This window comes from Aythya fuligula, chromosome 11, assembly GCF_009819795.1.
Source record: "Aythya fuligula isolate bAytFul2 chromosome 11, bAytFul2.pri, whole genome shotgun sequence".
Lineage (NCBI taxonomy): Eukaryota > Metazoa > Chordata > Aves > Anseriformes > Anatidae > Aythya > Aythya fuligula.
Window position 1 is genome coordinate 20,491,529 of NC_045569.1, and position 15,444 is coordinate 20,506,972.

The following is a 15,444-nucleotide window of genomic DNA, read 5'->3' on the forward strand; positions in this document are numbered from 1 at the left end:
GCTGAGCGCAGTGGGAAGTAGCAGCGTGCATATTCTCCATGCAACCTCCTCCTCTTTCTCCTCCTCCTCCTCCTCTTCCTCCTCTGCTGGCTCTGGCCACATGCATCCTGGCGGAAAGGAGGTGGGGAGAGGCTTGGGGCATCTCTTCATTCAGCAGTCGGGCAGGAACATCTCCTTCCATCTGCACGTGGGAATTTCCTTTGGGGTTTTCCCCCAAAATATATATATTTTTTTTGCCGTCTCAGTGCACCGCCTCCTCTGGCTGAGCTGCCCAGGATCTTGCCCCCTCCTTGCTCAAACAACTCCCCGTGCCCCGCTGTGCCTGCAGCTCTCCGAACCCCCAGGTCTGGTGCCGGCATTGCATGGCTTGCCATGGCTTTTTTGGGTCCCTGCCGAGGATTTCTCCAATTTCCCTCCTGCCTGTGCTGGTTCAGTTGGAATTGGCTCCTAATGAAAACCGAGTCACCTGCGGTGACCTCTGTGTGCGCCCAAATCAGCGGGGGCCTCCCCCAGGCCAGCCAAATCCAAGTGATTTTCTTCTCTTTTGGTTCTTGAGGAAGAGAGACCTCGTTTAAAGGAGACAGCCACAAATGTATTTACTCTTAATCTCGGCCGCTAGAGACCTGTGTGTACTCAAGGATTTCCAAGGAAACCCTGCAAATCCCGGGCAGCTGGGGCAGACCTCCCCTGATCCCTGCACAACCAGCAGGGGGTCGGGGAGCTGCGGGGGGAGGCGAGGAGGAAAAGGACCTGGAAGGGACCCTGGGGCTACACCTGGGGATGGACTTGGGCATCAGAATTACTCCCAGCAGGGCTTTTCCCATCCCAGGGGTGGTGGTCCCTGCCCTGGGGCCATGTGTCTGCACATCCTGGGGCTCGGCATGCTGCTGGTGCATCTGAGCCACCCCCGGGGGAAGCTTCCTTAGCAAGGATCCGCAGCAAGGTGACCGAAATGAAGCCACCTGCACAATTCCCTGCCCTTTATTTCCCCTTCTCCCCGCAGGCACAGCACAAAACCCTTCTCAATCCACAGCCCTCCTGCCCAAAATGCTGCAGCAGCCGGGCGAGGGCAGGCTCTGGGCGGCTGCGGTTGCAGGAAGCATCGCTCCTGCCAGCCCCTGCCCTGAAAATGCCAGAGCCCAGGGGCAAAGCCCGTCTGTCCCCCTCAGGAGCTGGTATTTGGGTCACAGAGCTCCGAGCAGCCCGAGGCAGGGACCCAGTTTTGGGTTAGGATTAGGATTCAATGCAGCTCGCCGTGCTGCTGCCAAGGTGCCTCCGGGAACGGCAGCCTGGGAAACTGTGACCTGAACCCCTGCTTTTTTTTTTTTTTTAATTTATTTATTTTTATTTTTTTCTTTCCTTTTTGCCACTATTCTCACTGCTTTCACTCAGCCTGAGGCTCCTTCTCCTCTCGGAGGTGAACCTGGGCATGGGAACCAAGCCCACTGCTGCCCCGGGCTGTGTTTGCCTCAATTTAATCGGAACTCCTGGCTTCTTGGATAGAAACTACGACTCGTAACCAAACCCCGCTTTGTCCTCCTGAAAGCCTAATGAATTTTGACAAAAAACATCAAATCTACTTCGCAAAGAAAATTACTCAGCTGGTTGCCCAGAATTAAAGTGATTGCCCATTAACTCGTGCAGTTAAAAGGTCTGTCCTCCCGGAATTCGGCAGCTGCTGCGCGCATCCCTGCTCCAGACAGGGTGTAGCGATGTGCTAATGCAAATGGGAAAAGAGGGGGGGAAAGCCAGATAATCTGCGCTGTTCGGGGAGGTGATGGCTGCTGTCATACTTAATATAATAGCCTGTAAAGCCGTGCTGGCATCCCATTAATTCCCGGGAGGTGGCAGGAGGGAGGGGGATGCTGGCTGCGACCAGGCGGCCGAGCTCAGCAGTAACACGGCGAGGTGGCTGCTGCGTTCCCCTCCACTTCCAGGGCTTCACCTTGGTGTTTCCCTTCCCAACCTGGCCTACTGGACCCTGGGCTGCATCCCTGCAGCTTGCACTTGCTGGGCCTTGCTGCAGGCGATGCTCATGTGCAGGATGAGGCCCTGAGCGCACCACCTCCAGGGCTGGGGGCGCAGGACTGAGCTCTCCACAGCTCCTCCCTGGCTGTGCAGAGTTCTATTATTATATTGTTATTATTTACTATAATTTATTTATTATATTTACTATAATTTATTATTATTATTATTATTGTTATTGTTATTGTTATTGTTATTATTATTATTAAAACACAAAGACCGTGATGACGGGAGCGGCTGACCCCGGGGCTCTGCAGCTCTCCCCAGGCGAGGAGCAGTGCTCGCTGCCGTGTTGTGGCAGACGGGCAGAATTATGAACATTTAGGTGCTCGGAGCACGCCCAAATGATGCTTTCAGCACCTGGAGGAGGATGCAGCGCATCCTTAGGTGCTCATCACGGAGCCACCCTGATGGATATTGGGAAGGGACCTCACCAAAGGGCAGAGGCAGTGGTGCGATGACCCTGCCATGGGCATGGAGAACGTTCACACCAAAGGGACCAGCAGCAGGCACCTGATTTTTCCCCTTTCCCCAAGAACTGAGCTGCCCACACAACCACATCCCCGGTGCCATAAGGCCAGGCTGGTTCTCATCTCACACCTGAGCCGTGTCCGAGGGATGACTTAGAGCCGCTCCATCAATCTGAGCAAGAACTGGCTCCTCGCTGTACAAATAACCCCAATTTATGAGGCAAGCAGCCCTCGGGGGGGAGATTTCCCCGGGCACAGCAGCAGCAGCAGCCTGGTGCGCATCCCTGAGCGTGCGGCCGCCTGGAGCTGCCGGAGTTTCGCAGGGTGGATCCTACACAAAAACTGCAGAGCGCAGGGATTTCTCTGGGCAAAGCCCGCTGCTTTTCTTCTCCGGTTCGCTTTGCACTTCCAGCTGAAATGCTCATTTCTGGGCGTGCCAAGGGAAGCTGCGGGGCTGGGTTTTGCTCTGGGGGCATTTGGGGAAGCGCCTGCTGGCCGCGGGCCATTTCTCCTTGTGCTTCCCAGTGCCTCGCGTGATGGTTTTCTGCACTGTCATGCTACAAGCGAGCCGTCCAAAAGCGGCATCACTGCTTGATGGAAAGCAGGCTCCGGGATCTGCGACCGTCCCCGCTTCATCGTGCAATTAGCAAGCTGCGTCTCCCTGGGAGCAAATTAATTCGGATAAATCCTCCCAGCAGCGATGGTGCAAGGGCGAGCTGCTGGGCCCGATCCGGCTGCGCAGAGCACTCCTGGCCATTGCCCTTGGCTGCGGACACATAAAGTGCAGCTCGGTGTCCTCCCTGCACTGCTTTGCTGGTGTTAAATGAAGCCAGGAGCTCGATACTCTGAAAGGTCAGAGCTGGAAGGGCTATGAAATATTCAGCGGCTGTGTCGCGCTGACCTACTTTGTCTGCACGCTCCGAAGCTTGCCACCCCCTCCTGGTGGGTACCCAGGGATGCAGAAAGGACCAGGGGAAGGAAACGGGGGGGGGTTGCGGGGTCCCGGCTGCGTCAGGAGGAGCTTTTGTGCTGGTACAGCAGGATGCTGAGCATCGGGTTGTGCCGGGTGCCCTTGTCTGCTGCTGCTGCCCTTGCCCAGCCGGTGAGGCTGGACCATCCTAAAAGCCTTGCCAGGGTTTCCATCCATGTGAAAGGATCACCTCAAACGGCCTGGTGTAGCTGGTGCGTTATTGGCATCGTTAAGCAAGGGTTTTTTTGGTCCCAAAGTCATGGGGGATTTGTTAAGTGGAGCCTTATTCAATATTGCTTGTGACGTTCAGGAGGAAAGTACCCAATAATTCCTAATTGACCTAGAAGCTGATGCTCCCAGGGATGGGTTCGGTGCCTCTCGAGTCTCTTCCAGCCCTTTTTTCCTGTCTTTTTGGGTGATCATACAGAGATTTCTTCCTAAAATCCCCGCTCAGTGCTGTCTCCCCCCGCAGATGCATGGGGGCTCACGTGGAGCGGTCGTGTTTGCAAAAACCTTCATCGCTAAATTCCTTACATTTTATTTTGATTTACAGACAGGCCGGATCGAGCCAAACTACCCCAAAGTGTGCGGTCACCAGGGCAATGTGCTGGACATCAAGTGGAACCCCTTCATCGAGAACATCATCGCGTCCTGCTCCGAGGACACCTCGGTGAGCGGGGACACCCGGGGCTGGCTCCACGCATCCTGGGCACAGAGAAATGGGCAAATCGTGCAAAAAACAGGCAAAAACCTCTCGGGTGTCCCCTTCAGCTCAGTGTATCAGCGTTTTTTCTTAGCCCAAAGCCTGTCGAGGAAGATTTTGAGTGGGGGAAAAAAAATCAGAGCGCGGCCGTGAATCACGGAGAGCTTTCTCCCACCTTTGATTACATCTACGCAGAGCTGTGGGGGAAGAGGAGGTGCTGGGAAGGCCTCCTGAGCCTTCACCACTGTGTCATTAACCTGGGAAATCAAATTAATTGTCCCTGGGGCTGTCCCCTGCTGGGGATGTGCTGGAGGGGACGGTCCCCACGGGCTCCCCGCTCCTGATGCCACCCCACGCCTGGGGTGCTGCGATGGGCACGCTGTCAACCCCCCGTCCACAAATACCTCGAGGTCCCTGCTCCGTAACAGCTCCCCCATGGGGACAAGGTTCGTTAATTAATTACCAGGGGACAATTAACAGCAAGGCGGAGCCTCCAGCCCCTGGTTCCCTCTGCAGTGCTGCTGAAATGCTGGGGGCTGCAGCGCGGTGCCATTTTTGCAGCACACGTCTCCCTGCAGAAAGGGGCATTTTGGGGCAAAATGCACCCAGTTTTATCCATTCCCTGACACCCGGTTTGTAACTGGCCGCTGTCACAAGCAGCCCCTCCAGCAGCCAGCCACTGGGGTGGGCTTCTCCTCGTGTTTCCCTGTTTGAAAACCTCTGATGTCCCTCCGGGTGGGGGACGGGGGCCTCGGGGGGGGTCTCCAAAGCCCCACACACACTCACCCCGTCCCGCAGGTGCGGATATGGGAGATCCCCGAGGGCGGCCTGAAGAGGAACATGACAGAGGCCGTCCTGGAGCTGTATGGGCACAGCCGGCGCGTCGGCCTGGTGGAGTGGCACCCCACCACCAACAACATCCTCTTCAGCGCGGGCTACGACTATAAGGTGAGCCCCAGACCACGTAGGATGCCGTGGCACCAGTGGGGAGCACCTGTGAGCAGCTGGAGCTGGACCCCGGTGTCCAAAATCCCCCCTAGGTGGTGGCCAAATGCCCGTGCGCGCGGTGCTTGGTGCCCGCTGGCTGGGGGTGGGTGGGTTTGGCACAAGCAGCAGCACCAGAAGGATGAGCAAGGAGCTCTGGAGGGGCTGAGTGAGCGGTTTCAGCTCCAAAATACATCTTGGGATGGCCAAAATGCAGCCTCGCCCCCCCACGCAGGTCCTCATCTGGAACCTGGACATCGGGGAGCCCGTCAAGATGATCGACTGCCACACGGACGTCATCCTCTGCATGTCCTTCAACACGGACGGCAGCCTGCTGGCCACCACCTGCAAGGACAAGAAGCTGCGGGTGGTGGAGCCGCGCTCCGGGAGGGTGCTGCAGGTGCGGGGTCCCCGGGGAAGGGTTTGGGGATGGGGGCACGGGGAGGAATCCCCACCGAGACACGGCGACGGCCGCGGGGTGCTCGTGGTGGGATGCGATGGAAATCAAAGGGGGAGAAATGTGGGTTGTTTAGGGGAAAGCGGTGGTTTCTTGGGGATGTCTGACCCCTGTCCTGCCCTGTCCTGCAGGAAGCGAGCTGCAAAAACCACCGTGTCAACCGCGTGGTGTTCCTGGGCAGCACGAAGCGGCTGCTCACCACCGGGGTCTCGCGCTGGAACACGCGGCAGATCGCCCTGTGGGACCAGGTTGGTGCCAGGCCCCATCCCATCCCCGCATCCTCCAGCCCTTTGGGGTGTTTAAACCCCAAAAATCCCATACTGAGGGGCTGGGAGGGCCCCATCCATGACAAAGCCTCACTGGAGACCCCCGAGCTGGGGACCGGGACATCTCCTGCCATGGTGCCGCGGGGCAAGGCGCTGGGTTTGTCCCCGGACACCTTCATTGCCAGGCTGTTAATTGGGATTTTCCCCTTGCTCAGGAGGATCTGTCCATGCCCCTCATCGAGGAGGAGATCGACGGGCTCTCGGGGCTTCTCTTCCCCTTCTACGATGCGGACACCCACATGCTGTACCTGGCTGGCAAGGTGCGCCCGGCGAGGCCGGGGGCTTGGGGCTGCTATCGGGGTCTTTGTCCGGCCCCGTCCCCAACCAAACCCTAACCCTGCCCTCCTCCCGCGCTTGCTCCAGGGTGACGGCAACATTCGGTACTACGAGATCGGCTCGGAGAAGCCCTACCTGAGCTATCTCATGGAGTTTCGCTCCCCGGCCCCGCAGAAAGGACTGGGTAAGGATTGCCGCGCCGCTCGCCCTCCGCTGCCGAACCCGAACGTGCCAAAGGTGGCTTGGCAGAAAGTGCCTAATTAAACGGTGTAGGTAATTGTGACCTCAGCTGCTGATTCCTGGGATTTTTCCTCACTTTTGGTGCTCGTCCCTTTCCCACTTCCCCCTCCAAATGCCCCCGGTGTGGCCCTGCCTCCACCCCGGGTCCCCAGGGTGCCTTTGGTGAAGGTTTGGGTCTTTTGATGAAGAACCGTGACTTTTGGGGTCCTGCATGCCATGGAGCTGGCCGGGTCCTAGTGTTTCCAGCACTTGGAGGGTTTTGCCCAGGGGGGGTCATCTTCCACGCCTCGTCCACAGGGGTGATGCCAAAGCACGGGCTGGACGTGTCGGCCTGCGAGGTCTTCCGCTTCTACAAGCTCGTCACCCTCAAGGGGCTCATCGAGCCCATCTCCATGATCGTGCCAAGGAGGGTGAGTCCCCGGGGAGCGTGCGGGGAGGGTGTGAGGACACGGCTGGGGCTGAGCAGCACTCCTGGGTGCCCAAAATTGGTGCAGCTTCTCCCTGTGGCTGTCTGTATGGACCCCCGCTGCCTCTCCCTGCCTTGCAGCTTCAGTTCCCAGCCAGAGGGAACAGGGACAAAGGCCTTGAAAGTCCCGTATGGCCCCGTGCAGCCCTCGTATCATTTTCTTGCAAAGCGTGAGCTAAATGGGCATCACTCAGAGGCTTTATTTCTGATTTGACTTAATGGGGTAAACACCAGCTCGGGATTTGTAACCAGCCTGTGCAGCTGCGTGCCTGCGTGCTGAGGGAGGGAGCTGCTGCTCGCAGCACTTTGGATGGGTTTGGGAGCAGGTTTATGGAGGCTGCTGCTTTTATTTCCCCGTGTCTGTAGTCGGAGACGTACCAAGAGGACATCTACCCCATGACCCCGGGCACGGAGCCGGCCCTGACACCGGACGAGTGGCTGAGCGGGGTGAACAGAGGTAAAACCCTAAAGGTGCCGGGGGTGTCCGTGGGTCTGTCTGCATGGGGATGCGCCGGGGTTGTGAGCAATCATCCGGGGAGGGAGCCCCAAAAGCAGCCCCCGCTCACCCCTGCTCTGCCCCCCAGATCCCATCCTGATGTCGCTGAAGGAGGGCTACAAGAGGACATCCAAAATCGTCTTTAAGGCGCCGGTGAGAGAGAAGAAGGGCGTTGTGGTGAACGGCATCGACCTGCTGGAGAACGTGCCGCCCCGCACCGAGAACGAGGTAGGGCAGCGCCGCGCGGCCCCATCCAGCCCAGGAGCAGCCCCGTTGCTCTTCACCCAGCCGCAGGGATGGTTGTTTTTGGGGTTTCCCCCATTTTTACCCCCATTTTGAGCATTTTACCCCCATTGCAGCACGGTGCCTGCAGCTCGGGGCAGCCCGCTTTACCCACAGGACGCCCCGGCGGAGCAGCGTTACGCTCCTGAAAGCTTTTCCCGAAATCCTCCCCTGGAAAAAACACGGGGAGGAGCTGGGGGAGCGTGGCCGGGCGCATCCCCGGAGGGCTCCACTCTTCTCGTGCCTGCAAACCTCCTGTGCTGGCTGTCACCGAGCTGGGAGGGGAAAATTCCTCTGCAGCACCTCGGATACGCCGCGGGGGCACGGAGCCGGATCCGTCCCTCCAGCTCCTGCCCCTTTCTCCTTCCAGCTCCTTCGGATGTTCTTCCGGCAGCAGGACGAGATCCGGCGGCTGAAGGACGAGCTCTCGCAGAAAGACATCCGGATCCGACAGCTACAGCTGGAACTGAAAAACTTACGCAACAGCCCGAAGAATAATTAACTTCCAGGGACGTTTTATAAATAAACTTTCTTTGTTTATACTCGCTCTTTAATTTTATTGTATCCACTTACACAGAATATGAGCCAGAAGCCGAGTGACCTGCCAAGAGCCCAGATGCTAACTGGAAAAAACGTCCTCGTAGCCTCGTCTAGCACTAAAAAAACGGCCTCCACGCTCTGAGCGACAGCCACTGCATGAAGGGAAGCCGGGCTGTGCTCGCACCCCCTCGCTTCTCGGAGTCGGTAGGCGAGCAGCGTCGTCTTCGTCGGGGCCGGGCCAAGCACGAGGGTCCCTAGGAAAGCACCCCGGGTGCCTCGCCGTTGATTTTCTCCTATGCAAGGTGTGACAGCGATGCCCGTCGCTGCAGGAGCTGGGATGGGGTCTGTGGGGGTGGCGTGGGGCGGGCAGGGCTGCGTCCATAGCCCTCGGCTGCGCACCCGCCCGGCTGCACGCAGACCTCGCCTCTCTGAAGCCTATAAAAATTTTAAAAAAAGGAAAAAAAAAAAAAAAAAAGGAGAAAATAAAAAAAAGGAGAAAAGAAAAAAAAAAGATAAAAGAAAAAAAAAGATAAAAAAAAAAAAAAAAAATAAAAGAAAAAAAAAAAAAAAAAAAAAAAAAAAGATAAAAGGAAAAAAAATATATAAAAAAAAAAAGAGAGAAAATAATAATAATAAAAAAAAAGAAAACAGAGGCTGGGTTTCCTAGACAGAGAGGGATTTTTTGCTCCTTAGCCCTCTGCAAAGCGGGACTTCACCTCCTCCTTTCCCCCCGGGACTTGTGCCAGTGCCCCGGGGAGGGGCTCGACGGGCGCAGCACATGTGTACAGTCACCGTGGTTGTGAACTAGGCCTCTAGCACAGGGAAAGAACCAAATACTGCTCGTTTTTCTCTCTCTTTTCACGGAGTCCAGTGGCTGAGCTGCCCAGCACTGCCAGTGTGACGGTTTCTCCTCCCTGTTGTTTCCTTGTGCCCCATACCCGACGCTTCCCTGTCTCTCCGTTACATGTGCTGTCATTGCCTATTATTTATGCTACTACGGAATAGTGACAAAATAAAAGGTTTTCAAGATACCAACCCCTTGCTTGTCTTTTCTTTCTTCAAATTTAAAGCCACCAAAAGCTTTGGGCGCCCTGGAGGGCCCCAAAGGGCATTTTTGGGTCTGCGTGAGGCTGCTCTTTGCTGGCACCGCAGCTCTCCCCCGGCTGGGGCAGTGTTTTTGGGACCAGCCCCAGATTTGCAGGTAGCATGCCCCAGACAGTGGCCCCAGACTGCCTGGCTCCCCTGGGCTCCTTGCACGTGCGAGCAAGAGGGCAGTGCGGGGATGCTGCACCACCGGGGCCGTGTTTCCCCATGTACCCTTTCCCCTGGCCTTGTACCAACCCCAGAAGTCTCACTGGTAAAAATGTTTGATTGAAAAGAGAGTTTTAAGCTTTATTTATTTTTTATTTTATTTTATTTTATTTTATTTTATTTTATTTTATTTTATTTTATTTTATTTTATTTTATTTTCATTTTTTTAAATTTAATTTCATTTTATTTTTGTTTATTTTTTCCTGGTGTTGAGAAATGTGTTATAATTTGGTGACAGGGATGGAGTTTCCTGCTTTTATCACTCCTCATATTTAGAAGGAGGTGCGTCCCTAGGAAATTAACTCCATTTGAGGATTATTAACGTCTCGGCTGCTTCGTTACTGCCCAAAGCCCCTCCTGCTCCCGGAGCTCAGCCACACGTTCGGAGCCGCAATGTCCTGGTCCTGCTTGGGGTTATTTATGGCCGCGGCCTTACTCAGAGGTGGTGTGCTGGGCCTGATTTCACCAAATTATCCTTCATGAGGGAAGAGCGAGCCTGCCTCCGAAGCTCCCGGAATCCACACCAAGCGAGCCCAATTACAGCCGCGGGCGGTGATGATTAATGAGGCCATTAGCATACCTGCAAGCATCAGCACAAATCCGGAGCCCTGGGCTTGTGCTGCAGGTGAGGGGGACGCAGGTGCCTGTCCCCATCCCCTGCTCCCCAGCTCGTTCTCTCGGCTCCACCAAACCCCTGCCAGCAGCCCCGGTGGCTGCGCACCCCTGGGTGCCTGCAGAGGGTGGCCGCAGGGGGACGTTTGCAGGAGGGGCTCCCAAATGTCCCCGCTGTGCTCAGGCTTTGCCAAAACCTCTCAAAGAAGCCACGGTGCTGCGGGTTGTAGGGCGGGCTCCTGCACCTTTTCTTCCCAGCTCTCTTGGGAACAGCTTGGGATTTTTCCTGCTGCTTCCCCCTGCGCCATCTGGGCGCTATTTAAAGCCGGCAGGCCCGTTTTGGGGCACTCCACGCGGCCAATTTTAGCCCTGAATTCCCTGTGCTGCTGCAGCCTCGCCATAAAGACCTGACAAATCAAATCACCCTTTTGGGGTGATTTGGGGCCGCTTGGGGTGTGCTGGGGGCCACGGGACCGACCACTGCTCGGGGTGAGCCTGCGCTGCTGCGGGGGGATCTGATGCTTTTGGGTCATTTGCAGCATTTTATCAGGGTTTTAATTAGACCCACGAGCCTGTAACCTCCCGGCTTTTCTTTTCCATCCCTCTTGAAGACAAACAAGCATTACAGGGTGCTAAAGGCCAGCAGATGCTCACCCAGCCTGCAGTGCTCACAGGGATGCTGCCTTGCTCTCCGGGCTGCAGAGCACCTCCAGGACCCCCTGGAGAACCAAAGCAATGCCCAAATATCCTACATACCCCTAGGATTCTCCATCCTGTCCCCTCCCAGATCCAGGCTGAGGTCTTCCCCTTCCCATACGCTGCTCACCACAATTACCTCTTGATCCGACATCGTTAGGGGCAGCAGGTTTTGAGGAGGAAGGATTCAAGACCTCGGCTGTCCGCAGCAGACAGCCCCTTCCCCGTGCAGCCATGGGACGGGTTCCCTCCTGCTCTGCTTTCCCCCTCCCCATGAATGCCATCCCTCCGTGCTCAGCCTTATCGCCCTGACCTACTTTCTGCTTCCTGGAGGGCTGGCTCTGCTCCAGGCGAACACTTTTAGCTTGGCCTCCTGGTGCTGCCCATCCCCAGCGTTACCAGTTCCCAGCATCTTCTGAGCGCCTACCAGAAGGGATCTCTGGTGATTAACCCCCCTGTTAATTTATTGACAATATAAGGACTGCTTTTTGAAAGCTAAAATTAAACAAATGTAGAGAAGAAGCCACTGTGCTTGTTTGTTTGTTTGCTGTTGTTGCTTGTTTTATTATTATTATTATTATTATTATTAAATGGAGTTTCCCATCACCTTGCCGAGGACGCTCCGTGCTGCCAGAGCCTGGCCCTGCTGGGTTCAGCAGCTCCACTGTGTCCTTGGGGACCCCCCCCCTTGGGAACTCGATTTTCTCACCGCAAAAAGATTGTGGTTTTAAAATTTTGCCCCAAAAGGAAAGCTCCAGAATGTGATTTTCCCATCCTTTCCTGGAAGGAGGCTTTCAAACACCCCAAGGGCTCAGCACGGCAACACCCCATCCATCCCCTGCGCTACTGCCCTGCAGCACCGAGCTTCTGAACAGCTGGAAAATATCAGAGTGAATCAGCAGTTCTAGCAAAGGGGCTCCAGGAAGGTGTTTGAAGTAAAGGCAGGTGGTTTGCTCACAAGGGAGGATGTTCGGGTTGAAGTCTCAGATTTTAAGTTATCTTTAGGACATTTCTTCCCTTCATGTTGCGGACTGGAAACCCACAGCGTCTCCTTCCCAGGGCTGAATTTCTTCCCACCGTGAAGCCTGCAGTCATGAGACTTCTAAATTTCAGTGCGGGATGATTCATTCTGAGACGTAAGGCATCTTTAAAGGAAACCCTAAGAGATGCTTGGTCAGAGCAGGCGCTGTCCTACAGAGAGCAGGGGGGGGATTTAATGCTTCCTACCCTACATCGCAGCGCAGGGTAGGACTATGGACTCGCTGCTTTAGGAGTCCACTTTGGGCAAGGATTGTCATGTCACATCTGGCTCCAGAACAGGGCATGTCCCTCTGTGTTTATCCAAATTTCCATTCAAAGCGACCTGGAATGCTAAATGTGGACAAGCAGCCCTGCTGTGGGCAATGGGACGAACCCTTCCCTCGCTGCCACAAGGTCTTAAGGCTGAAAGAAAAAATATTTAAACTCCTGGGGATGCGGACTGAAGCAGAGTCAGCACCTGCAGCCGCCCTCCTCCTGCCCAGCTGGTGGCTCTGTGGCCTTGGGGACCCTTCCCGACCTTCACCTGAAGCCTGTGCTCTGCCTTGGAGCTCCGCAAGTAGCTGAGGTACAAGCAGCACGATCAGATCAAGCAAGGAGAAGCTGTCCTCGAGTGCCAGAAATGCAAACCACCAGGCCATTACGTTATTAAGGCAGCACAGGGATCGCAGTCCCCATCGGTCAGCTGGGCGCATTGCAAGCATGAGCAAGAGCATCTCCTCCTGAGCATCTCCTCCTGAGCATCTCCTCCCTGCCTGGCATGCATCCTCACAGGCACTGCACAGCCCCAGGGAATGGGGCAGAAATGCCTCATACAGAGCAGTGCATCAATCCTCAGAGCCGTGGCTTCACACACTGCCCGCTGGCTTCACCAACAGATGCAAAAATGCATGTTTAGGAAAGCTGAGTCTGAAAAGCAGGGTCATTCCCACAGCCCCAGCAGCACGTTTTAGGCAGTTTGAGCATTACAGCAGGTTGAGGACAGCAAGGCAAAGTAAAACACCCCAGAAGCAAACTCTTGAGATGTCTGAAATAGGAACCAAGGGAGGGCTCCATGTTGCCTTAAGGCTTCCCGCAGCCCCTAAGGTGCTCCAGGTAAAGCAAGATTCATATTACACGTATGCATGGCTGTGGATTTTTGTTTGTTTGTTTTCCAAGAGGAGGCTGCAAGCTGGTAAATATCTTTATCCAGCATTCACATGCAGGCACAGCACTGGGGAAGCAAGCCCTGGGGTTGAAGCGTGACAATTGGGCACTTGGAGAAAAAAACGTGAAGTTATCCACGTTGGGCAAACCTCCTTTTTGTTTTCCATGAAGCCTGAGGGCTGCCCCCTCCCGGCATCCAGCCCTGCTGGCCTCCAGCTCCCGGCCTCCCCCCTGAGCTCCCCAGATTGGTGTGGGTTTTTCGGAGGGCTGAACAGGGAACGGGACCCTGCTGCGGTGGGATCGCAGCAAATTCCACCCCTGGGCAGCAAGGGGCTTACTGCTGCAGTTTTCTTTGAAACCTAATTAATTCCAAAGCAAGCTTCGAAACAATTAGCAGCACAAAGAAGTGTCACTTCAGTGACACCTGGGCCATTTGTGCCTACAAAAATGAAGAGCTTAAGGGTTTCTGAATGCTTCCAAGATAAGCCAGCGGTGGCTTGCTGGAGCCCCGGGTGACTCAGGCTAAACCAAAAGTCCCTTCAGCATCACCCTGTGAAGCTGCACCTTTGGCATACAGACCGGGGCACGGACCTGGGGCGCTCAGTTCCAGGTCTCCAGCTCATTCATGCTGCAAGGGAAGGTCAGGGCCAGCTGCTGCTGGAGCCTTTGAACAGCTCCAGCAAAAACGTACATCTTCGGAAAATCACTCAGAAGTCGAGTTTCCCAGAATAAAGCTGAACTGAAGCCTTTGAGCTGGTTTAGCGTGACCCAAGGACTTTTTTTTTTTTTTGGGGGGGGGTTGTGGCTCCTGGGCTTGGCTCTGCGCTGCTATTTGTGCTGTAGGAGCCCAACCTTGCCCTGCCCGTTTCAGGGCTCGGTTTCGCAGCAGCGGACCCCGGCTGGGGAGGGAGCACCAGTTTGCCTGGTTCTCAAAATAAATAAATAAATAAATAAAAAATAACAATTAAAAAAAAATAAATAAATCAAAGCAACCCACAAACCAGCAGCACACCTACAAAGAGACAAATCTTTGTGAAGGGATGCAAGGATGGAGGAGCAGTACGTGACCTTCCGCAGCGTCTCGCTCTCTGGCACGGCACGGTGGCAGGGCTTGAATGCCCACTACATCCCTCACCCCTAAAACGCTGCTCATCGGCAAGAGGAAAACGTTCAGACTTAGCTTAGACCTGGCAGCAACTGCCCCGGATGGTGGCGGGTGATGAAGCCCAGGTCCCAGCCACAGCGCCCCGGGGCTCGCAGGAACCGTGGGATCTCGCCCGAAATCAAGGGTTTTCTTCTGGGTCTGGGTAAACAGGGACAGGATTAAACAGGCAGCAGAAGGGAACACGCCAAGTGTAATATTCATGGTGGCAACGCAGGAAAAAAACGCTCCTTCTGGAAGAAAAATGGCACGCAGTTATTTACATTAAAGCCGTAACCTCTCCCTTGGTTTCACCCAACCGTGGCTAAGGGTAGTCGTGCAGAGCAAAACATATGATCAAGCTACTAAAAATATCGGGGAATTTACCAGGATAACTTACTGAACGCCTCCTTAAAAAGCTAAGCAGTTCATTCCCCGTGGCCCATTTTACTCAAATAAGCCACAGAAAAAATTGTATAAAAAGATTTATTGAAATTCATCAATGACAAACAGACATAAAACTCAAAGTTTGGCTCTTCTGGGAAAAAAAAAAAAAAAAAAAACTGTTGCAAATGTATTTATACAGATGAAATATTGACTAGGAAATACAAGTCACTTCTAAAGCTATTTTAAAGAGGGATATGAAAGTAAAACTGTACATTCACTAGGTATTTTCAGTCATTTTACTGACTTCCACTAGGTAAGAAAATACAATTTTGTATTAGTATCTCGTGCTTGAGTGTATGAAAAGAAACCTCCTACCCTACATGCTGAACTGCCTCCTGTATTTAGGTTTGTAAAAATTTTCAAAGTATATAGCACAAGTGGAAGTAGTTTCTCATCACTTAAAATTGACTAGGTGTTATATATTACAGACCAAAATAGTACACACCTTATTTAAAAGGGTTGAAACATTTTTTTATTACAATTGTCAAATTCATTTCACTAGTAACTCAGGAATTAGGAACACTTTTTATATATATTTATATATATATTTAAATGCCTGCCATTTTCAGTGTATTGGCTATACCCTAGCCAAAAAAAAAAAAAAAAAAAAAAAGGCAACAAAACAGAAAGGAAAAAACACAACACACGGGGAAGGAGGGGATTGCAAATTCACCCCACAAACCAGATCCAAAGGAACACCCCAAAACAAAACAAAAAGAAAACAAAACAAAAAAAAAAGAAAAAGAAAAGCAACAACAAAAAAAAACATTTGGTCACTATTTACAAACAGCAAAAGAAAAGGTACCTACAAAAGCAGG

The 15,444-nt window shown here is 53.9% G+C and overlaps 1 protein-coding gene across 2 annotated transcripts in view; it reads left to right on the plus strand.

The window, feature by feature from the left end:
• CORO2B (coronin 2B) overlaps nucleotides 1–8,697 on the plus strand; it is a 29,409-nt gene extending 20,712 nt beyond the window's left edge. For both annotated transcript variants that reach the window (XM_032195141.1, XM_032195140.1), the window contains 10 exons: nucleotides 4,019–4,135; nucleotides 4,967–5,116; nucleotides 5,388–5,552; nucleotides 5,741–5,857; nucleotides 6,091–6,195; nucleotides 6,299–6,395; nucleotides 6,749–6,861; nucleotides 7,284–7,374; nucleotides 7,502–7,641; nucleotides 8,066–8,697. In XM_032195141.1, coding sequence (XP_032051032.1) covers nucleotides 4,019–4,135; nucleotides 4,967–5,116; nucleotides 5,388–5,552; nucleotides 5,741–5,857; nucleotides 6,091–6,195; nucleotides 6,299–6,395; nucleotides 6,749–6,861; nucleotides 7,284–7,374; nucleotides 7,502–7,641; nucleotides 8,066–8,197 — 1,227 coding nt within the window. In that variant the 3' untranslated portion in view covers nucleotides 8,198–8,697. The remainder of the gene's footprint in view (nucleotides 1–4,018; nucleotides 4,136–4,966; nucleotides 5,117–5,387; nucleotides 5,553–5,740; nucleotides 5,858–6,090; nucleotides 6,196–6,298; nucleotides 6,396–6,748; nucleotides 6,862–7,283; nucleotides 7,375–7,501; nucleotides 7,642–8,065) is intronic.
• The last annotated feature ends 6,747 nt before the right edge of the window (nucleotides 8,698–15,444 follow it).